Source organism: Chanodichthys erythropterus, chromosome 19, assembly GCF_024489055.1.
Source record: "Chanodichthys erythropterus isolate Z2021 chromosome 19, ASM2448905v1, whole genome shotgun sequence".
Taxonomy (NCBI): domain Eukaryota; kingdom Metazoa; phylum Chordata; class Actinopteri; order Cypriniformes; family Xenocyprididae; genus Chanodichthys; species Chanodichthys erythropterus.
The window spans coordinates 20866336-20889249 of record NC_090239.1 but is presented as its reverse complement, the minus strand read 5'-3'; the positions used below and the strand labels follow the sequence as shown (position 1 = coordinate 20889249).

General features: G+C 36.6%; 2 protein-coding genes across 4 annotated transcripts; both read right to left on the bottom strand.

The window, feature by feature from the left end:
• Nucleotides 1–3694: 3694 nt before the first annotated feature.
• ifit11 (interferon-induced protein with tetratricopeptide repeats 11) lies at nucleotides 3695–11505 on the bottom strand. 2 transcript variants are annotated; one of them, XM_067369225.1, is made up of 3 exons: nucleotides 11381–11485; nucleotides 8369–8505; nucleotides 3695–8233 (listed from the first exon to the last, which is right to left on the bottom strand). In XM_067369225.1, the coding sequence occupies exon 3, from the start codon at nucleotides 8110–8112 to the stop codon at nucleotides 6736–6738; it is 1377 nt and encodes a 458-aa protein (XP_067225326.1). In that variant the 5' UTR covers nucleotides 8113–8233; nucleotides 8369–8505; nucleotides 11381–11485; the 3' UTR covers nucleotides 3695–6735. The 2 variants fall into 2 exon arrangements, with proteins under 2 accessions (XP_067225326.1, XP_067225325.1); XM_067369224.1 differs by lacking the exon at nucleotides 8369–8505 and having other exon boundaries at nucleotides 11381–11505.
• Nucleotides 11506–15088: 3583 nt separating this feature from the next.
• On the bottom strand, nucleotides 15089–21182 carry LOC137007943 (interferon-induced protein with tetratricopeptide repeats 5-like). Of its 2 annotated transcripts, XM_067369660.1 has the most exons (3): nucleotides 20366–21145; nucleotides 17857–17936; nucleotides 15089–16782 (listed from the first exon to the last, which is right to left on the bottom strand). In XM_067369660.1, the coding sequence occupies exons 2-3, from the start codon at nucleotides 17871–17873 to the stop codon at nucleotides 15345–15347; spliced, it is 1455 nt and encodes a 484-aa protein (XP_067225761.1). In that variant the 5' UTR covers nucleotides 17874–17936; nucleotides 20366–21145; the 3' UTR covers nucleotides 15089–15344. The 2 variants fall into 2 exon arrangements, with proteins under 2 accessions (XP_067225761.1, XP_067225762.1); XM_067369661.1 differs by lacking the exon at nucleotides 15089–16782 and having other exon boundaries at nucleotides 17879–20045; nucleotides 20366–21182.
• Between the last annotated feature and the right edge of the window lie 1732 nt (nucleotides 21183–22914).

Sequence of the window (22914 nt, the reverse complement as noted above, 5' to 3'; positions counted from 1 at the left end):
TTAGAGATCCTTTACAGCAGAATTTGAATGTGTTTCTTGTGAATCTGCTGTGAAACAATCTGTATAAATTGCTTTAGAAATAAAGCTGACTTTCTGACTTGGCTTGTATGCACATTCAGTATGTGTGTGTATATATATATATATATATATATATATATATATATATATATATATATATATATATACAGCTATGGAAAAAATTAAGAGACCACTCCAAGTTCAGAAATCAATGTTAAGTGGTCTCTTAATTTTTTCCATAGCTGTATATATATTTCACGAGTTCACACTTACAAATAAGTCAGGTAAATTAATTGGTAAACGTATTTGGCGTGCTGTCCGGGGAGAGGGCTCCGAGCTCGGTACTCGGCCCGAACACAGAGTCCCCCCCCCCCCCCCTTTTAGATTATATGAAGTAATCCAGAGAGTGTGAGGAGACGGGGTGGTGGAGGGATTCTGGAAACTGTCGAGGATCCTTGGGTGAGTTTGACTGTGATTATATACAGGCCTGAACTCATGCCGATTGGGTAGATACGTTGATTACAGATTGTTGACAGCTGGTTGAGATGATGTAATGATTAAGATGATGTGATGATTGGGTATCTTATTTGACTTGTTCCTCCTGAACTACGTTTATAAAACATCATATATACACACACACTGATTAGGCATAATATTATGAACACCTTCCTAATATTGTGTTGCTCCCATTTTGTATTTGTATTTATTATTTATAAAGCACATTTCAATACAACCGAAGTTGTCCAAAGTGCTGTACATTAAAATAGACAAATTACAAAATATTTTGCTGCCAAAACAGCCCTGACCCATCGAGGCATGGACTCCACTAGACCCCTGAAGGTGTGCTGTGGTATCTGGCACCAAAATTTTAGCAGCAGATACTTTAAGTCCTGTAAGTTGCGAGGTGGGGCCTCCATTCCTGAACCATTTTTGCTGTGTGGCAGGGCGCATTATCCTGCTGAAAGAGGCCACAGCCACCAAGGAATACTGTTTCCATGAAAGGGTGTCTGCAGCAATGCTTAGGTAGGTGGTACGTGTCAAAGTAACATCCACATGGATGGCAGGACCCAAGGTTTCCCAGCAGAACATTGCCCAAAGTATCACACTGCCTCTGCCGGCTGCCTTCTTTCCATCCTGGTGCCATGTATTCCCCAGGTAAGCGACGCACACGCACCTGGCCATCCACGTGATGTAAAAGAAAATGTGATTTATCAGACCAGGCCACCTTCTTCCATTGCTCCGTGGTCCAGTACTGATGCTCACATGCCCACTGTTGGTGCTTTCGGCAGTGGACATGGGTCAGCATGGACACCCTGACTGGTCTGTGGCTATGCAGCCCCATATACGCTACAAACTGTGATGCTCTGTGTATTCTGACACCTTTCTGTCAGAACCAGCATTAACTTCTTGAGCAATTTGAGCTACAGTAGCTCATCTATTGGATCGGACCACACAGTCCAGCCTTCACTCCCCACGTGCATCAGTGGCCCTTTGACCCTCTCGCTGGTTCACCACTGTTCCTTCCTTGGACTACTTTTGATAGGTACTGACCACTGCAGGCCGGGAACACCCCACAAGAGCTACAATTTTGTAGATGCTCTGACCCAGTTGTCTAGCCATCACAATTCGGCCCTTGTCAATTCGCTCAAATCCTCAGACTTGCCCATTTTTCCTGATTCTAACACATCAACTTTGAGCGTTTGTCAAGTCATGTCAAGTCACCTTTATTTATATAGAGCTTTTTACAATGTAGATTGTGTCAAAGCAGCTTTACATTGATAACTGGTACATTATTTTGGCTGCACAGCAGCTCTTAAAGAATAGTGTCAATGCAGGCAGATCAAAGCCCTGATGAATATCAAATGTCAAGTCAAATGTCAAGTGTCCCCAACTAAGCAAGCCAAAGGCGACAGCGGCAAGGGACCCAAACTCCAACAGGTGACATCAGGTGGCAAACAAGTGGCAAATAGGTGTTAAAATGGAGAAAAAAAAACCTTGGGAGAAACCAGGCTTAGTTGGGGGGCCAGTTCTCCTCTGGCGAACAGTGCTTTGTTACAACTCAGGATGCTATCATAAGTCCGATATGATTGCAACAGTCAAAGTATTTATTTCAGTTCCATCCAGTTGAGGATCGTATTCATCACGCCGGTATGGACGGTTGTTGAGGAACTGTGCCACTGGTTGTCGTGTTGCTGAGGCCTTCACAGGGAATAATATAGTTGACTCAATCTCTGCTGATACTTCAGGGCTGCGTTGTGGTCATGTCAAGGTGCAGGTCCTTGGTCTCACCTGGATACGGCCTGGATCCGGTTGACTACGGTAAACCTCGGGATAAACAGAAAGACTAATATTAGCGTAGATGCCATTCTTCTTCCGATGTAACAAATACATCTGGTGTTATAGGAAGTGTTCCTGGTTCCGGCTGACTTAATTTATGCAGCCTAATAATCCTTTAACGGATTTGAAAATATAAATTGATGCGTTATGTGTATGCCAGGTTAAAGACATGCGTTTTAATCTAGATTTAAACTGACAGAGTGTGTCTGCTTCCCGAACAATGCTAGGAAGATTATTCCAGAGTTTAGGTGCCAAATAGGAGAAGGATCTACTGCCTGCGGTTGATTTTGATATTCTAGGTATTATCAGCTGGCCTGAATTCTGAGATCGCAATAGACGTGAAGGACTATAATGCTTTAAGAGCTCGCTCAGGTACTGGGGAGCTAAACCATTTAGTGCTTTGTAATGGATGAAGGTTTGTGCACGAAGGCACCTCATGAAACTGATTTCAGACTTCTGAAATCTGACTTCTGAGGCAGTGTAACAGTTTAATGATCTACAGCAATATAGCGCGAGCTTTGGTGAGAACTAAACATTTTATTTCTATTTTATATTATATTTATTTTATTTTATTCAATATTTAATTACTACATTTCTCGCTAGAAATGACATCAAAAGTGGAAAATGTTGGTCAAAAATATACATTTACTCAAAAACTGGCCAGCAAACGCAACCTTCGGACGCCATTTTATTTTTTTAGCTCAACTGTCACAGAATGGAAAGCACAGGATTGTGGGATATCAAAGGCAGCTAAGGATATATCTATGCTGCCTTGAAAAATCGATCAGATGGAGGTATCTCAAGAAACAGGAAGAGAAACTAACATTGGAATCTGACATGCCTTGATGCCTTCCTACCTTGAAATGTGTCCTCCGAAGGCAGCTTTTTCCAGTTTTCTGACGCAGCCAAAATGTTCACTTGCTCCCTAATATATCCCTGAGACTAACAGGTGCCGTGATGAAGAGATAATCAATGTTATTCACTTCACCTGTCAGTGGTCATAATGTTATGCTTGATCGGTGCATATATATATATATATACTATAAACAGAAATGCAAGTCAGAATCATTCTAAGTGAACTAATTATGTATAATAGTCTTCACACAAGATAGTTAATCGGGAAATGATTGTGGTATTTAACTGCAGTGTTTGCTAAATGAAACACAAGATCTGTTAGTTTTGCAGACTTGGTCTGAAGATTCGGTACACAAGTGAATGGTTTAACTGAGTGGGTCTCAAGTACCACTTTTATTGTGTAAGCAATTTGAAAAAACCTGTAATACCATGTCACTATGTAAAATTTCTTAACACAAAAAGCACAGAAAAGTTGTTTCCTGCCACAAGATGTTTTATTTGTCAAAGTAATAATAATAAACTACATGCTAACAAAAATTATAATTGCACTTATTTCCAACATTCCTACAATGTGTTCCCTTATATTGACACATGAAAGTACTCATTACTCACAACCAAAATTACCTTTAAATGAAACCGCAAGAAGCAACTTGTCAAAAGGGAAGGAAACTGAAAACCCACAAATACAAACAGAGAAAAATTGAGTAAAATATACAGCAGAAGACGCAAGTACAACTGCAATCATTATGAATCATGTTTAAGACTCACAGGGCTGTATTAGTTTTAGTCTCCATTTTTGTAGTTTTTTTTTTTTATTATTATAAGAAGAATTACTCTCTGGAGCACAGATCACCTTAATTTCATTTACAGTTTGTCTTGATTGCTAACACACTATAACTGATTCATTTGACACAATTTCCCAAACCATTTATTCAATTCTCAAAACAAAGACACATTTCTCAAAACTATAAACACATTTCACTTGTTTTCACACACATTCCAATTTTCTTAAGGATTTCTGTAAAAGTACACAAAAATTGCCCTTATTTTACAGTGGTTTAACCTTGTTCTCATTCAGAAAACACAAACACGTAGTATAATTAATTCAAGTGTCACTTTGTAAAGTCAAATAGCACACATTTATCCATCAGTAGCAAAAACAATGATGATTTTTTCTACAGTGTACAATACGTATAGGCTACCTTGAATGCAAAGTCGCTTAGTATAATAGCATCTGTGAAATGCATACATGTAAATGTAACTGTGAGAACATGTTGACATTAAATCTACACAACTCTATAAAAATGTATTTGTCTAACATATGCAACAAATAGACTAACAAAGCTGAATGTGTGGAACAACTGAACTTTAAATGTAACTATAATTTTAAAGCTTTTTTTCTACATTTTCTTTTCTACGTTTTCTGTTTACAGTAAAAAAAAAAAAAAAACAAAAAAAAAAAAACATCTTACTTGAAATTCCTGACTGGACACTCATTGCTGAAATAAAATAATAAGTGAATGTCAATTCCGTTAATGAATTTTTGTGTACAGTTACTGACGATTAAAGGTGGCCCACTTTATTTAGCACATTTACAGTTTTTCTCGATTGCTTAAACACTATAACCAAGCTTTTGAACTAAAATTTCAAAACCATAACACCATTTATCAAAAAGCACACCCAATTCCCTAAACTATAAACACTATTTCCCTGTTTTATCACATGAATCAGATTTGCTGATCTGTCACTGCAGAACTGTAGACACAACTCATTTCTCATTATACGTCATGTTGTCATTTAGAATGCACTATTCAGTATTGATCACTCAAGTCAGCATAACTTGAGCTCAATTAGCACACAGTTACCCACATGGAAACACCAGAAGTCAACATTTATCACACACCAATCAGAACCTTCAATAGAGAGATAAAAGAGCCAGAGTCAGTTCATTCAGTTTTGGAACAATGGATATATAGAGAGACGTGACTGAAAAGATCAAGGACACCAGAGAGGAGGAGGAGGAAGAGGAGGAGGAAGAGCAGTAAGGAGTGGAGGAAGAGGTGAAGGAAGAGGAAGACGAGGAGAGCACGAGGATGCGCATGAGGTGCAAGGAGACAAGGAGTCTTCGTGCCACAAGTTGACCATGTCCTTGTCCATGGTATGACTAGGGAGGCTGAGCAATGAGTACAGCCAAACTTAAGTTGCTTCAACATCACCTCGATCATAAGAACCTTCAGGGAGGAAAACTGGTAGGTGTACCTCAGTGTACTCTACAATAACTTCTGAGTGCTTTACTTTGTTACAACACATTTTATTGAATTGATCTCACCAGTGTGTAAGACTATGTTGTAGTGTGTTTTTTTTTTTTTTTTTTTTTGAGGGCTTGTGTGTGATGTCTGAGGGCAAAGTATGTTTTTTCAGCAAGAGTGAATGGTTTTGAGTGTAGAGCTTCATTTTGACCTGAAAATAGGATGTTTAGGGAATTGGGTGAGATGTTATGTATTTGTGTTTACTTTTTTGAGAATATGAGGCATAGTTTCAAGAAATGTGTTTAAGCAATCGAGCAACTGTAATACTATTACAGTTTTTCTCAATCGATTTGACACATTTCTCCAAAGAATTGTAACTGCTCTCAAAACAATTAACACAGTGATCTAAACACACTCTTTGCCAAACAGTTCAACTTTACTGCAAGATAAATATTTTCCAAACAGGTTTTGTTATATGGGTAATTGTCAGCTTCAAAAAAAGGCATTTTTAAAAAATCTTTTTGAACTGATGAAATGCATATGTTTGAGTAACAAACAATGTGTTTAAACAAGTTTCACCCAGACAGCAACATAGTGTGGCCCAGATCTGGTATTTATGGATTACACACAGACTAGATGTGGGCCGGTTCTGGGCCGACAGTATATTGCTGTCAGGGTTGTCACATAACATTTCAAAGTGTTTAAATTATTATTATATTATTATTATTTTTATTTTTTTTGCCAGATGGTACAACCAAATATGTGTAAATATATATTATATCATTGTACCACCTGACATGGAAAGTGTACCAACCTACCTATACTTGAAATTAGCAGTTTTTATCAGTATTTGAGAGAGATATCCTTTTCACTCTGCCACAATGATCTATTGATTTCCTCTGGATGTTGCATTAACAGGCTTAATGGTATTACCTTGTCCTCCTTTGAGGTTTGGCCACACTTTCAGTGTCATACTGCATTACCCAAAATGATCTCATCTTTTCAAAAAGCAGCATACCTTTCATTCAAGTACTTTAATTGGCTTACTTTACCTGAATTCATCTTCCTGCATGTACTTTCAGGCGGGAGTGAGCATGCATGCATAGTTCGGGCATGTTTTATGAAAATTACTAGTTGTGGGGACACTCTCAAATGGAATCACTTGGATTCATCATCAGGACTCACCAGGATCATTAATGAGGTTAAGAACCATTTATGAAATGTATGTGCATGCACATGTTTTCTGTGCACAGAAATACACAAATAAGGCCCATTTTTAACCATTAATTGCACATTCTTTAAAGCACTCACTAAGATTACTGATGTATTCATCATCATCATCATCATCATCATTGTCTGAAGTGGCTGCATAGCGCTTGGTGTCCTCAAACATTTCCCCTTTCAAATGATAAATTAATCCCAGTATTTCATTGGCTTTCCAATCAGCTGGGTTAACCCTGATACATCTCTGAGCAATGATCATCAGTTTCTTTGCACTTCTTTCCCCCTCACTAGAATGTGGATTCATTTTCAAACACTTTTTGTAGTGCTCGATTGCAAAGTCCTCGCGTCTATTACAGTACTTCTGGAAGTCAGCATAGTAATAATGTACTACATGCACACTATCATTTTTCTCTCTAGCTGTCTTAAATGTTCTGCCAAACAGTTTGTCTGCCTTGGACATGTCACCTCTCTCTCCGTATTGAAGTGCAAGCTCACACATGGCAAAGATAAAGGAATCTTTCAGAGAAGTTGCCTTTTCTAAGTAGTAGATGCACTGATTTCGTGCATAGTTTACCTCACTTCTATTACCTCTGTCTTGTTCTTTCTGTAAAGTTATTTTCTTGTTCTTGTAGCACATTGCCAACTGATGATGTATGAAACCTGACTTTGGTGATCTTTCAAGTGCTTTCATCAGCAGTGCAATAGACCTGTCGACAGATCCTTGATTCCTTAAGTATTTCCCAACATACCTTATGACATGTGGATCATTTGGAGAGCCATTCAGAGCTGTCTCCATTAGTTTCTCAGACTCATTCATCAACTTTTTGGAACATAACAAAAGTTTAAGTCCTAGAAGAACTCTCAAGGTATCATCATCTGGGTTGATGTCAAGGGCTTGTCTCAGCTGTTTGATCGCAGGTGAATCCACAGTGCAAGACTCAGTGCGAGAACTAGTTTCAATGCGATACAGAGCTGTGGCATAACCAGCGTTCCACTCGCTATTTTCTGGATCCAATTCCACTGCCTTCTGGAAAACTTCTACGGCTCTGTCATAATATTTGCGAGAGATTTTAAGATAGGCCCATCCTTTCTCACCAAGGACCTCTGGAACAGATGAAAACTCAGTTGTAAATGTTTCCTTTATCTTCTGAAGCTTCATCAGATAACTTTCACACTCTGTGTAGTTCTTCATGTGGAAGTTTATCCAGGCAAAATTTCCATAGGTGACAATTAGAGTCTTGTCACAGCTGTCACCAAGGTTTTCTTTAATGAGTGTCTCAGATTTCAACAGATGGGTAAGGGCTTCTTCTTTGAGTGTCTCAGATTTCAACAGATGGGTAAGGGCTTCTTCTTTGAGGCCAAGAAGGAATTTCACATATCCTAAAGAGCAGTGAGTTCTTGCAACACCTTGCTCCCCCCCTCGACCCATCTTGACCTGTTCCTCAAGCCTATTGAGGATATCTGTTAAGGCCAGATCATCTTTTTTAATGTTCCAAGTGAAGTGACACTCCAGTTGATCCAGTTTTGGTTGTAAACTCTCCTGGGTTGAACTGACAAGAAAACAAATGAATTTGTTAAAAGAATAAAAACAACTCATTAGAAGACTATTACACTTTGTAATAAAATGACATATTATTAAAGGGTTAGTTCACCAAAAAATGAAAATTCTGTCATTTATTACTCACCCGCATGGTGTTCCACAACCGTAAGACCTTCGTTAATCTTCGGAACACAAATTAAGATATTTTTGTTGAAATCCGATGGCTCAGTGAGGCCTTCATAGCCAGCAATGACATTTCCTCTCTCAAGATCCATTAATGTACTAAAAACATATTTAAATCAGTTCATGTGAGTACAGTGGTTCAATATTTAATATTATAAAGCGACAAGAATATTTTTGGTGCGCCAAAAAAAACAAAAAAAAACTGCTTCAGGAATTCACTGAGCCATCGGATTTCAACAAAAATATCTTAATTTGTGTTCTGAATATTAAAAACATTTTTGGGTGAACTAACCCTTTATGTAGGGATAGCAAAGAGTGTTTTTGTGTGAATTTATTGTAGTTTTTTTTTTAAATTGTTATGACTTCACCTATGTGAACGCCCATAACCATTACCCATTTCGTTTTAATTCAATTCAATTCTGTTATTTACTCATGTTGTTCCAAACCTGTAAGACTTCCGTTCATCTTCGGAACACAGGTGAAATGTTTTTAGTGAAATGAAATCTGAGAGATTCCTGTCCCTCCATTGACAGCTACGCAACTGCCACTTAGATGCTTAAAAAAGTTCATAAATAGATTGTAAAAGGAATTCATATGAATTGTGGTTTAGTCCAAATTTTCTGAAGAGACACAATCGCTTTATATGATTAACAGATTGAATTGAGGCTTTTATTCACATAAAAACATTGATCAGCGAACATAAACAGAAGCTCAACCAAACCTGCTTGATGTGCGAGAACAAACCCCTTGCAGAAGCTCAAACATCTTATGTAACACACAAGAATGAACTGGTTCTCGCACACGTCAAGCAAACATGCTTAAGCTTCCATTTACCACAACTGATGTGAGAGTTGATGAATGTTTATATGTGAATAAAAGTATAAATTCAATCTGTTCATCATATAAAGCAATTGTATCTCTTCAGAAAATTTGGACTAAACCGCTCAATTCTTATGGATTAGTTTTACGATCTCTTTGGATTTTTGAAGCATCAAAGTGGAAGTTTCATAGTTGTCAACGGAGGGACAGAAATCGGTCGGATTTTATTAAAAATATCTTCATTTGTGTTCTGAAGATAAACAAAAGTCTTAAGGTTTTAGAGCGACATCATGATTGAGTGATGATAATAATATGCAATAAAAATATTGTTTGTTTATTCAATATTGTTATTAATAATAATAATGATGATAATGCCTCTGACAAAAACATCTGTCTGGAGGTTTATATATAGCTGTAGCGGCAGTGCGGTAAAGACAGAGCATTCCACAATAATTAATTACATTTATATACACTTTTCTCACACTCAAAATGCATTAGAGTGAGAGGGGAATCTCCTGAACTCCACAAGGAAACAGAGTGATAATGTCATGGAATGCTCTAAGACTTGGGGTAAGATCCTCATGCAGCTTTTATTAAGAGAAATCCAAAATCATAGTCACAGCCAGTAAAGAGTCAAAATCCATATAAACAGTCGAAAACAAAACCAGCAGGAAAGAAATAATCTGAAAAAAGGGTGCTCAGAATTGCAGGTGACAACAGTTTAAACCTCAATGAAGATGACAGAAACAAACAGTGTATAAATAGGCAGAACAGAACTAAATGACATGAGTGAAAACAGCTGAGTGCAATGAAGACATGATGATGAGTCCGGGACAAAGGGTTATGGGAAATGGAGTTTGAAATTGTAAGACAATGTCTGGGGTGGAGTGCCCTCTGGTGGCTAACCAGGACACTTCAACTGGTGATCATGACAGATAACCCAAAGACATTAGCAGCAGATCCTTCAGTTCAAGTCAAACTTGTTGGTCCAGCACATCCCACAGATGCTCAAATGGATTGAGATTTGGGGAATTTGGAGGCCTGAGCAACACCTTGAACACTTCATAATGTTCCTCAAATCATTCCTGAGCATTGTGTGCAGTGTGGCAAGGTGCATTATCCTACTGAAAGAGGCCACTTCCACCAGTGAAAACCACTGTCATTAAGTGAAGTCAAGCCATCTTTATTTATATAGCGCTTTATACAAAACAGATTGTTTCAAGGCAGCTTCACAGTGATAACAGGAAAAGTAGTATATTCGTAAAAAAAAAAAAAAAAAAAAAAAAAAAAAAAGAGAAGCCATGCTCAGTCAGAGGGGCCAGTTCTCCTCTGTCACTGGATTGTGGTTTGTCCCTCCTTGGATCACTAGAACTGATTGTTTGCTTACCATCTAATCTAACCAGAGAGCGCTAATCAAAGCATTTGATTAATCTAATGAAAGAGTGCGCCCCCTGCTGAACTCACTAACATTTCTTCAGCGTCAGTTTTTCAAGAAGTTTCCCATGCAGGGATTTGAGACCCAGCCCTGCTTAGCTTCAGTATAAACAAGGAGAAAGCTGCAGCTATGACTGAGGTTATGAGGTGGTTATGCTGGTTATGAGGAAGGGTCTGTCTAATTAGCCATTAAATTTCTTCCTTTTTTTTTATTTTTATTTTTTATACATGGAGCCTAAATGAAAGGTTTGTGTGGTTGTTGTAGCATATCAAATTAAGATTAAGATTCAGATGATACCATTCTTTCATTAAACAACTTATAATTTCTTACCCCATATTTGTTTTGTCTGTAAATTGTATTTTTACATGGACACTTACAAATTTACTCGATTAAAAACATTGTTGATATTAAATTAGCCATGCAATTTGACATTTTTGGAAAACATTATGAGAATTTTCATACAATAGAAAATGTGCTCCTTGTTTCCTACCACTGTACTGTTGTTGTTATGCTAGAGTTTGAAGTTTGAAGTACTGAACAGAGTATCGTTATTTGAAACTCGACTGCAAAAACATCAGCTATGCATTTTTTGTAACATTATGTCTCTCCCTCAGGTCTCCTCGAACAGAATTCAAAACTTTCCAGCCTGTTAGCATTAACTTTTGTAATTTAGCTTCATAATCAAGACAAATCTTTAGTTAATATATAAACGGTATTCACCTCATCTCTGACATCGTTTTTCTTGTTGCTTGTGGGAAATGATACGGATCGCTCTGTTGTACAAGCTCAGTAGGCAGCGAAACACTTTCGTTTCCTGAAAGATGCGTCATGCCCGTTCAGTTTCCTGCACGTTTTCGAACCCGAGCACTGTCGATGCCACAGGGGTGTAGCTACCAGGGCGCTGGACACCCCTGACATCTGATTGGCCACCCCGGGTGCCACCCCAAAATTGAATTCGATATACTGGCAGTTTGATGCTGAGTGAAATTTCATTTAACATCTTGTTAAAAGAAGCATTTATTTTGACTTGCAACAAATTGTTCGTGTAGAACGTGAATATACCAACGTTAGTTGCCGGTGTTGTGCCAGAGCGCTTCTCTCTTATAGTTTTCCATTAAGTTACATTATATTTGTCCCAAATCGTTGTTAGTGTAGGCTAGTCTACAAATGAATTAACCATAGGCTAGAATGTTTGGACATTTTTTCCAATAATATTGTTGGCTGTCTGTGGTTTAAAAAATTCTAGGCTACGTTTCATATATATAGAGAGAGAGAAGCGCTGCACGAGCTCGCGGCCACATGCGAGAGACGCGAGAGAGTTTTTTTTTTTTTTTTTTTTTGATAATGCATTGTGAGAATGTGATATGGCTTACTTGGTGCGATCATCAAATCGTTGTTGTAACTAAATAAATATAGTCTGACGCTCTGCATGTTTCAGCACTGTTCATTTTCAGTTTCAATTCTCATTCTCAGAAAAGGCTACTCTGCAAGTGTGTGTCTGAGTCGCTTATAATTTGCATTTGGGAACGCAACATACGCAAATCATCTTCCCAAACTCGAGTTAGGGTTAGGGGATAGAATATATAGTTTGTACAGTACAAATATTATTTTGTTTATTGAATGTCCCCATAAAACATGGAAACCCAATATGTGTGTAGTAAAATTCAAACAAATATTATGCCATCCCAATCACCCTTCATTTCCATTTAATTTTAAACATTTCAATTCAAAATGGTAGCTACAAATTTACCAATTTATTCCCAGTTTCCCCCTGGTGATTATGATGAATTATGTGGTGGCATTTATGTACTCTCTCAAATATGATCATGATCATAATATGATTTGAAGCAGCATTCTGGCCATTCTGGTTCTCAATAAACTGGCATAAAAAAAGACAAACTCATTTAACTGAGCACAACTTTGATTAGGGGCAAAGGCAAGACCTCACAAATGCACATGAACTCTTTGTTTTCTTTGAGACTTTCTGAGTTGTGGGCATGTCAGTTAAATAATCACAGTGAAAGCAAACTATTACTAATCAGGCCCGGTTCTAGGATTGAGTGACTGGAGGGGGCATTTCGAAAACTTGGTGGGGCAGCATAATATGATTTATGATTCATAGGTTTATGATCCCCCTACCCCCTTTTAACTACTAAACAGTTTCCTCCATTTTTCAGATTTTTCCGATTAATAACCGCTTCAAATTTAATATTAGCTAATCACAAAAGTACTTTCTATAATTCTGAAATTGAAACATTTGTTTTTTGACTATTTAGTTAGTACAACTGTTTAATTGGACTGTTTAGAGACTTTTGGTCTAAGATACGAATGGCTTAAAATTACAATTAATTTGATTACTTTATTTTCTAAATATTACATAACTTTTGGTATAATAATGGAAGATGAACACATTCAATGTCTACTGAACAATATTTTCATTTTGGGAAAATGTTATATTCATGTTATATTAATTTACTGTAAGTTCCTTAAAACAAAGCCATTGTTTTCTGTTTTGCAGAAAGAATTTTGGATTTACTCTAAATCTTTAAGAATGGTAAAATTTAAAAGTGGAAGAACACAACTTGGTTCATTGAAGAAATGTAAACCATTAGAAGACCTGGTTACATGATTCTTTCCTTTTTCGTGTTTTATTATATATTGTGGACTATATGTAAACATCTCATAATAATACATTTTTGTTGCAGTGCCAAAAAAACAAAAAAACAAAACAATTTTTGATCTCACTTATTTATTTTTTAAATTATTGATATTTTGCAGATTCTGAAAGGTGTTATCACATCAAATAATAGGCTACTATTCAACAAATAGCGCAATATGCTGATAGAATATTTTAGAGCTGAACATAACTTAGCAAAACTATTTTATATTTTACTATAATAGTTACATCTATATATATATATATATATATATATATATATATTTGTTTTTAATTTATTAATTTTCAAGATTTTTCAACGCTATCTCACGACCAATTCGTACTTATTCTACGAGGTGGCTATTTCGTATAAATTCATACGACATCACTCGTGCGAATTCGTACGATTTGTCTAAACCCCAGTGACGGTTAGGTTTAGGGGCGGGGTTTGGGGTAGGTCATTCGTATGAATTCATACGAATTTGTCAACTCGTAAAATACATACGATTTAGCAAAAAACGTATGAATTAGTACGAGTGAGGTCGTATGAATTCATACGACTTAGCCACCTCGTAAAATACGTACGAATTGCCGTGAGATCAGGTTGGATTTTTCATGACTTGGAAATCACATTTTTAAAATTCCAAGCTACATTTCCAAGTGTTCCATGATCGTGTAATGTATTAACGGTGTGTGCGCGTTTAAATATTGACTAGTGCATTTATAAAAGAGCTGCATGTCATCTGCTCAAGTGATTGTCAATGGCCGTCTTGAGAAGTGATCAGATAAGGTGTGTCTTGGAAAACTGCTTAGAAAAAGGATATGGATGAGGACATGAATGCTTTTTACAAGTTGAAATCTTGTAATTATGGCAATTCTAGCATGGTGTGAGTGAGCACCTGAAGTGCTGAGCATGTCTGGCTGCAAGGCGCGCCAGAAAAATTTGCGTATAAACTAATTTAGTGTTTATATATTTTTTTACATTTTGAGTGCTATCACAAAAAAATTTGTATCCTGGGGATGTTGGAGGGGCACAAGAGAAATCTGGGGGGGGCATTGCCCCTCCGGGCCCCAACCAATCCCCCCCCCCCCCCCCCCCCTCCCCCCCCAACACTCACAAATAATTTTAACATTAATTTCAGCACTTTTGAGGAAGAACAGCTATAAAACCTGCCAACTTGCCAATGATAAAACACATAAATATTGTTAGAAAGAACAATGTCAAATGCAATAGTCTTATGTCCTATTTCTTTTTCATTAAGGTCCAGCAGAAATTGTGCCACAATAAAAAACAACACTTGAGTTTACAATGCAGAATTTGTGCCAGAATGAAATATGATCCAATCATTCTACACCTCAAAATGTAATCAAATCTGCAGTGCATAGCACTGTGTTTACACTCTAACAAGTTAAATATTAAGGGCATAACTGAATATCCGTGGGTGAGGCTGTCATTTGGATATTATTGATCGAGGTCTCTGGATGGTATTTAAAGGTAGCTTTTTCCAAGCAAATGTTTTATTTTACAAGTGCCTGATTTATGTTTTCTTTTATGCAGGGCACATAATTAAGTTTTTCACTTGTTCACTTCAAGATGTTCTGATGTATGGAAAAAAATTCATTCCACGTTGAAATGCAAGCATTAGATTACATTATCTAAGGGATTTGAAAGGAAATTATTCATCTTTGTAACAGCTCACATTACCTATGTTTTAATCTGTATAGACAAGAAAAAAAAACTGACAATCAAACAAGCATTATATACATCATGGATTTTATTTCAACTTTCAAACTCTTATAAAGTGCCTTTTGGATAAAGTATCACAGTTTGACATACAGTTAAATATTTTACAATATATTAGGCCTATGTTAGTTTAATCTTAAAGCATAAAGATATATTATATATATATATTCTGACAATATTTTTTTATCTCCATTATACAGTCATAAATATCATAAAGTGCCAATACATGAAGCACACTCAAATGCATATTGCATAATTGTGTAATCATATAATTTGTGATGACTTTACTGTAAGGACAGCCTGAGTGCACTAAGGTTACTGAGGAACTCATCATTGTCTTCATAACTCAGAGCTTTCTCATAGCACTCAATGGCTTGACGTTTCTCTCCTTTTTCCTTATGAAGGAACCCTAGTATCCCATAAGCCTCCCCTTCCTGCGAGTTTCTCCGAATCCGTTTCTCAGCGATCTTCCTCAAACTGCTGGCACTTCTCTTCCCTTCGACTGATTTCGGGCTCATCTTCAGACATTCTGTGTAGTGTTTGATAGCTAACGGCTCACATTTGTGGCAGTAAAGCTGGAATTCAGCATAATAAAAATTGACCACATGCAAATTGTCATTTTTCTCTTCAGCTGTTTTGAATGTGACCAGAAACAGCTCCTCAGCCCGAGACATGTCGTGGTTCTCTCCGTACATCAGTGCTAGATCGCTCATTGCAGAAATAAAGGAGGTCATCAGGCTGGTAGCCTTTTCTAAATGGTAGATGCACTGATCACGAATCTGTTGAACTCTTGACCCCTTGGAATGGTGACTTTGTTCTTGCTGAATTTGGATTTTCTTCAGCTTATAGCAGAGAGCCAACTGATGGTGTATGAAACTTGAATTGGGTGAGTGTTCAAGAGCTCGCTTCAACAGAGTGATTGACCTGTCCACAGACCCTTGATTCCTGAAGAATTTCCCAACATATCGAATGACATGTGGGTGATCTGGAGATCTTTCTAAAGCCATCTCTACCAAGCTTTCAGCTTCTCTGTACCTCTTGTAAACAACCAATCGCAAACTTAAGAGAACCTTGAGAACGTCATCATCTGGATTCTTGTCAATGGCCCTTCTCAGTTGCATGATTGTAGGCGAATTCTCCGAATTGGACTCCAAACTCTCGTATTCAGTACGATACAGAGCAATGGCATAACCAGCGTTCCATTCACCTTCATCTGGTTCCAGTTCTAAAGCCTTCCTGAAACATTCTTTGGCTCTGTCGTAATATTTGCGTGAGAATTTAAGAAAAGTCCATCCCTTCTCACCAAGCACCTCCGGAACAGATGAAAACTCTTTTGAAAATGTTTTGTTTATCTTCTGGAGCTTCTTCAGGTAAATTTCACACTCTGTGTAGTTTTTCATGTGGTAGTTTAACCAGACAATGTTTCCATATGTGACAATAAGAGTCTTATGAAATTCATCCCTATGGCATTCCATGTGGAGCTCCACGGATATCATGAGGTTTTTATGTGCCTCCTCGTGAAACCCCAGAAGGAACTGGATGTATGCCAAAGCACTGTAAGTTCGGGCAAGTACTTCTTTCTTTCCAAGAATCTGTTCTTTAATCTGTTCTTCCAGCCTGTTGATAACATCATTTAGATCTATATCATCTTTTAATAGAGCCCAGGTGAAGTGGCATTCCAGCTGGTGAAGTTTTGTTCTCAAAGTTCTGTCAGGTTCCATACTGAAAAAAAAAAAAGGTAAATATATAACAAAGATAAATATAAATATATAAGATAACTAATTCCCATATGAAAAGATTCTGCATATTTGAACCCTTTAGAGCAGTGACTATTTTGAGATCCATCTTTTCATACTGAGGACAATTGAGGGACTCATACACAAGTATTACAAAAGATTCAAACATTCACTGATGGTCCAGAAGGAAACATGATGTATTAAGAACCAGGGGGCATAGACTTTTTGCATTTGAAGATCAAGGTAAATTATACTTAATTTGTCTTCCGGTAAATATGTAAGTATCTTATGTTGCTTCCGAAGGGCAGTACTAAATGAAAAAAAATATGATATTAAAACAAAATAAGAAAAATTTGGATATCCTCATCCTGTTCAAAAGTTTTCACCCCTGATTCTTAATGCGTTGTTTCCTTCTGGAGCATCAGTGAATGTTTGAACCTTTTGTAATAGTTGTGTTTGAGTCCCTCTTTTGTGGATATCAAAATATACAATCCCTGCTGGAAAGGGTTAAAATATGCATATAAGATGCTGGAAAATCAAAGAATTTGCAGGACCAGGAGAATTTTTCTGAAGAATGTTGGGCAGTTTAACTGCTCAGGACAAACAATAGAATCACAAAAAAAAAAAACAAAAAAAAAAAACAGACCATCCAGGTCATCCACACAGAAAAAAATCAAGGGGGTTATAGTGGACTATATTATGTAAACATTTTATATAAAATATCTTATTCAGAACAGTACTAAATAAAAAATAACAAATAAAATAATTAATATTTTGCAGACCAAAGTAGATATTAAAAAGTACATTTATCTAAATTGTTTTTTTATAATATACTTTGGCATTTGAAGTCTAAGCAAAATATATTTTCAATTTGAAAAATATATATTTCTGTATGCTGTGCTGTTTACTACAAATATGTATCACAAATTTTAAATGTATGAATATATAAAATATAAAAAAAACATATTGAAAGATATGTAGCATATATAAATAATTTTGCTAAAAATATATTGTAGACCAACTGCAAAATCAAATTAATTTGTTGTAGGCATGTACTTACCTCATGCTGGATGTCATGTCTGTACGATAAATGTTTCAGAAGTCTCATGAGGAAGGTGCAGCAGGCTTTATTGTCCTCTCCTAGAAATGGGAGGGTCAAACTCAGAATGGAAACTGAAACCTTGGCTGAAGAAAGATGGAAAGAGAGAGCTAAAGGCTGCCTCAATTGTTCTGTGATATTTGCTAGTCAAATAAAGGATGGTCTATTCCCAGCCATGCATCTGGTGTCTGCATCATCTTTTATCTGTTACTTTCTGATATCTGTTTAGCCTCACAGAAAAGCATGTGAACTTAAATCACTTTAAGTTAATTTTGATTCAGATGTGACTGAATGTGGTGATGTTTGATCAACTGGAGTTGATTCTCTTTATTTAATCCATTCATTTCCATCAGTTTGATCTAGTGTTGTCATGCTACTAAAAATCAGTATTAGTACTAATACCAAAGAAATTTCATGATCCTTAAATACAACTCTATAGCTTAACTAAACCATACCATAAACAAAAGCACTTCATATAATATACAGTATATATATGTGTGTGTTTGTTTTATATATATTATATAAGAGTGTTTTATTTATTTATTACTTTTTTTGCATTTTATTTCTGTTTTTTTTTTTTTTTGTAATATTTTAGCTTATACATGACATTACTGCAAATTGTGTGCCTCATTTGTTGATAAATGGATAAATGTAAATAAGTTAACATTAATAGCTTTATATTCTTTTTTTCTTTTTCTTTTTTGTGATAAATATATGTACAAGCAAAACAATGTATTAAAATTTTGGTCCCTTAGCAAAGTTTTTTGACAGCTCCTCCTCAGAGGATTGCTGCTGGGCTCTATGAAGATACTCCTTTGCTTTGAGTCTCCAGCTTGTCTTCAGAAGATATGAAGGCCAAAATCTCGTATGCTTCTCTGACTTTCTTCTTAGTGTTGAGATTCCTCTCCGCAATCAGCCTGAGCTTCTGGCCAGCTTGTTTCCTTTCATAGGTGGTGACTGGAATCATATAAGCTGCCTTGAACTGGCCGACTGCTTTGTCTTCATCCTTTTTCTTGTAAAGCAAGAACAAACCATAGCAAGTGTGGCAGTGCTGCTTATCGGACTCACTGAGAGCTTTGTCATCTATCAGGCTGATAAAGATCTTCTCTGCCTCGCCAAGTTGCCGGTTCTCCCCATAGGCCTCAGCTAAATTCACTTTAGCATAAATATTGTTAGGCTTCAGCTCTACAGCCTTTGAGAAGTGCTGGATACATTCAGCCATTTTAGAGGCTTTTTGAGCAGCAGGAATGCGCCTTCCGGTCCTCCTCTCCTCAAACATCTGAATAAGCTGTTGTTTATGGCAAAGGCCAATTTGATGGTGCAGAAAGGAGGAATTTGGCGCAAGCTCTACTGCCCTCTTGAGAACAGACAGAGAATCTTTAATGGAGCCCTCTGCTCTGAAGTATTTGGCCACATATCTGGTTACTTGTGGAACATCAGGAGACAACCTGAGGGCCTCTTTTATAAGGTTCTGGGCTTCCTGTCTCCTTGACCTCTGGAGTTTCAGAGCCAAAAGTACCATGATCTCAGTGTTTGTGGGCTCAAGGCTGAGAGCTTTTCTAAGCTGTTCGGTGACACTTCCAGTGTCTACTGCTTTGTTCATGCCATCTAACCTGTAAAGCACTATTGCGTAGCCCACATTAAACAAAATGTTGTCTGGTTCTGCCTCAAGAGCCTTAGAGAAACTCTCTTTTGCTTGCTCATAGAATGTTCCTCCAAGTCTCAGAAAGCTCCAGGCTTTCTCACCATGTACTACGGGCAAGCTGCAGGAGTAATCTGATGAACCTGTTATATCTTTGCATATACTTTTCACTTTGTTTAAGTAATCTTCTGCATCATTTAGCCTCTGTAAGTGATAGTTCACCCATGCAAAGCTGGAGAATGTCACCAAGAACTCAGCTTTCTTCCGTTTGTCTTCCTTTAATGCCAATTCAGCATTTTGAAGGTAGTCCAGCGCACTCTCGGTTTTACCCTCCAAGTGGCTAATAAAAGCCAGAAGGTTGAAATACGTGCCATGATACTTTTGTGGACAAAATTTGATCCTATCATGGAGTTTTTCTGGTAAGTTGCTCAAATCCCTTATGTCTGATTTTTCTACACCCCATGTAAAAAGACACTCCAGCTGCCTGAGCTCCGCTTCCATGTCCATGCTGAAGACATGAGGAAAAGAAATAATAGTAAACAATGTCTGGGGAATTTGCAAGTTAGGATTAACAATATAATTTTTATAAATAATAGCTCATGATTTTGCGAACCTAGTTTAGATATGCTGAAAATATAGTAGACCTAACAAGATAGCCAAATGAATAACATACAAATGATAACATTCTGCTATGCGGTCAGGAGTGTTTTAGACATTTTTGCTTAAGATGATTTAGCACATGCGTAGGCAATAGGCCTAGACTACATTTTAACTACATGTTTAGATGATAAATGTGTCGCAATAGGTGCTATTCAGTGCGTGTCCTACCTCATTTATTCAGTGCTTCTTTCCGTTGAAACTGCGCGTGTACTGAAAGATTCGATGTCAAGAAAACGAAAGTAAAAACAGAGGCAAGTTTCGTTTTCGTGATACACTGTAAAAGAAGACGTGTTGTTCTAAATCACTTTTGATTTTTAATTTGTCATAAACGCATAGGCTAATGTAGGCTATGACAGTATAGGCTATAGTCTGTTTATTGTCCGTATGTCCAAGGGCGTAGATTTGGTTTCAACATTGGGGGGGTTGAGCGTTGGTATGCTGCATGTTTTTTTGTTTTTGTTTTTTTATTTTAAAAAAATCTGTTTTATGTGTTTTATGTAGGCTAGTGTTATTGGATAATCTATTTCTTCTCTATCTATCTATCTATCTATCTATCTATCTATCTATCTATCTATCTATCATAACTTTATGGAATTTATGTATAACCATTCATCAAATTCTAACATAACAGTGATTCTAAAAAGAAATAAATTATGTTATATATTGAAACCGCCAGTAGATGGCAGCGATTCGACTTTTTAATGAGTGAGCTACTTAAAACGTTAATTCAGCCAATTCGTTCAAAAGTCAGATTAATTAAGGAAGAAAACAAACTTTTGTCATTGATAAGACGCTATTGAAAAATGAAGTGACAAAATAGATGGCTGTTTTAGTAATTGGTTACAGTTACACTGATAGTTAGGCTATGGCTAAATTTCAATGGATTAGCTAAAATATATGTGTACTTAGCTATTACAATGTTTTCATACCTCCTTCTCTGAAAGTGCAACGCGCGTTGGCTGGGCGTTACCAATCGGTTCACTGGAGGGGGGGTATTTTTTTTGACTAATTTATTATGACAAACACATATTCGATTATAAACAAAATTATTGTTACAAAATAAATGAACTTTACATATTTTAGTATAGATCTACTGTGATTTTCATGTTGAAATATTGGGGGGGGGGGGGGGGGGGTTTTAAATTATGGATTTTAATATTGGGGGGGTTACCTCCCCCCCATCCACCCAACAAACTACGCCCCTGCGTATGTCGGTTATCTATCTGAATGAATGAATTAAAGTAGGGTGAATTAAGGGTTATTGGGACATAAGATCAAATGGGACAGTATAACTATATAGAATTTATTTTCTCACCTGATGAGTGAAAATAAAAACTTTTTTTTTTTGCTAAGCCCTACAGCTGTAAGACCTCATTGGTCTAACATCATGTAGGTGGTCGGGGCATGCATCAAGCAAAGCAGGAAGTTGACCGTGAAATGCATGAAAATGACATAAGCTTTTGGTAGTTTTAATAAGGTCCTAAAATTGTCATAGCTATATTGTACAAACTGTTGATAGAAACATGAATAGAAGAAAGCTGAACAAACATAAACATGGCCTTTTAATGATGATGAACAGAAAAGGAAATATTGCCTATAAAATTATATCAAAGTATGTAGGCTAACTAACATGTGCAATACAGTAAATATGCTTACATACCCTAAATCAATGGAAAGATGTGCTGTCCCAATCATCCAAACATTGTGTCCCCAATCACCCAAATGTTACCAATTATTATTATTATTTTTGTTTTTTTGCTCAGTTTACAGAAAAGTGTATGTCACACATTATTTCATTATAACATGTTTCCTCCTCAAATGGATAGTTAACATCTTCAGTATTACAGAAATGTATCATGTGTTGAGCTGAAGTTTTTCATATGACAAGAAACCTTGCACAAGGCAGAAATTCAAAGACTGTCCCAATCACCCTTAATTCACTATAATATAAACAGCATTTAAATAGATACATTTAAATCCCCACTAAGACTTCATACATTTTATTTTTCATATATCACACTGTAAAATTTTCCCTGTAAGGTGAAAAATAAGGTGAAATTTTATTAGGCCTTTAGTAGGCTATTTTTTTTTTTTTTTTTTTAATGTGTAGTTTTAGTTAACTATACTATTTGTTTGTTTGTTTATCTTTCTATTACACATTTGTCTAGCTAGCACGTTTCAGTGTCTGCAGTAGCACCTGCTTGTTATAAACAGCAGGCGGCGGTGTTACCTGTTGATACTGAATTAACTGTCTCACTGTCAGTCTCACTGCTATTCCTTGAGGTTCTCTACAAATGTTAATGTGACGCACGGAAATTTGATCTTAAACTTAATATTTTTGTAGGATTGATGAATATTTTGTCAAGTTTACAGTACCAAAGTGCGGAATATAAATATGACGTGGGACTGGGCGAGATATACTCCTTGAGCTGCTATCTAAACAGAATAACTGTAGCTACAGTGTCTTTGACTAATGGTAAGTTCGTTTACAAGTTCTGAATCTTACCTTACTGTTTTTTGTTTGTTTGTTTGTTTGTTTTGTTTTGTTATTCTGTCTTTCCATCATCGTTTTTAATTATACATTTTTTTGTAGTAAAGAAGTTTTCAGTAATTTCAGGATTTTTATATTTACGTATTAGGGTTTGTAATTAGCTATCTGATTAATCTATAAGCTAAGCAGATACCCCCTCTGAGATCTTCACACACACTCGGTTACC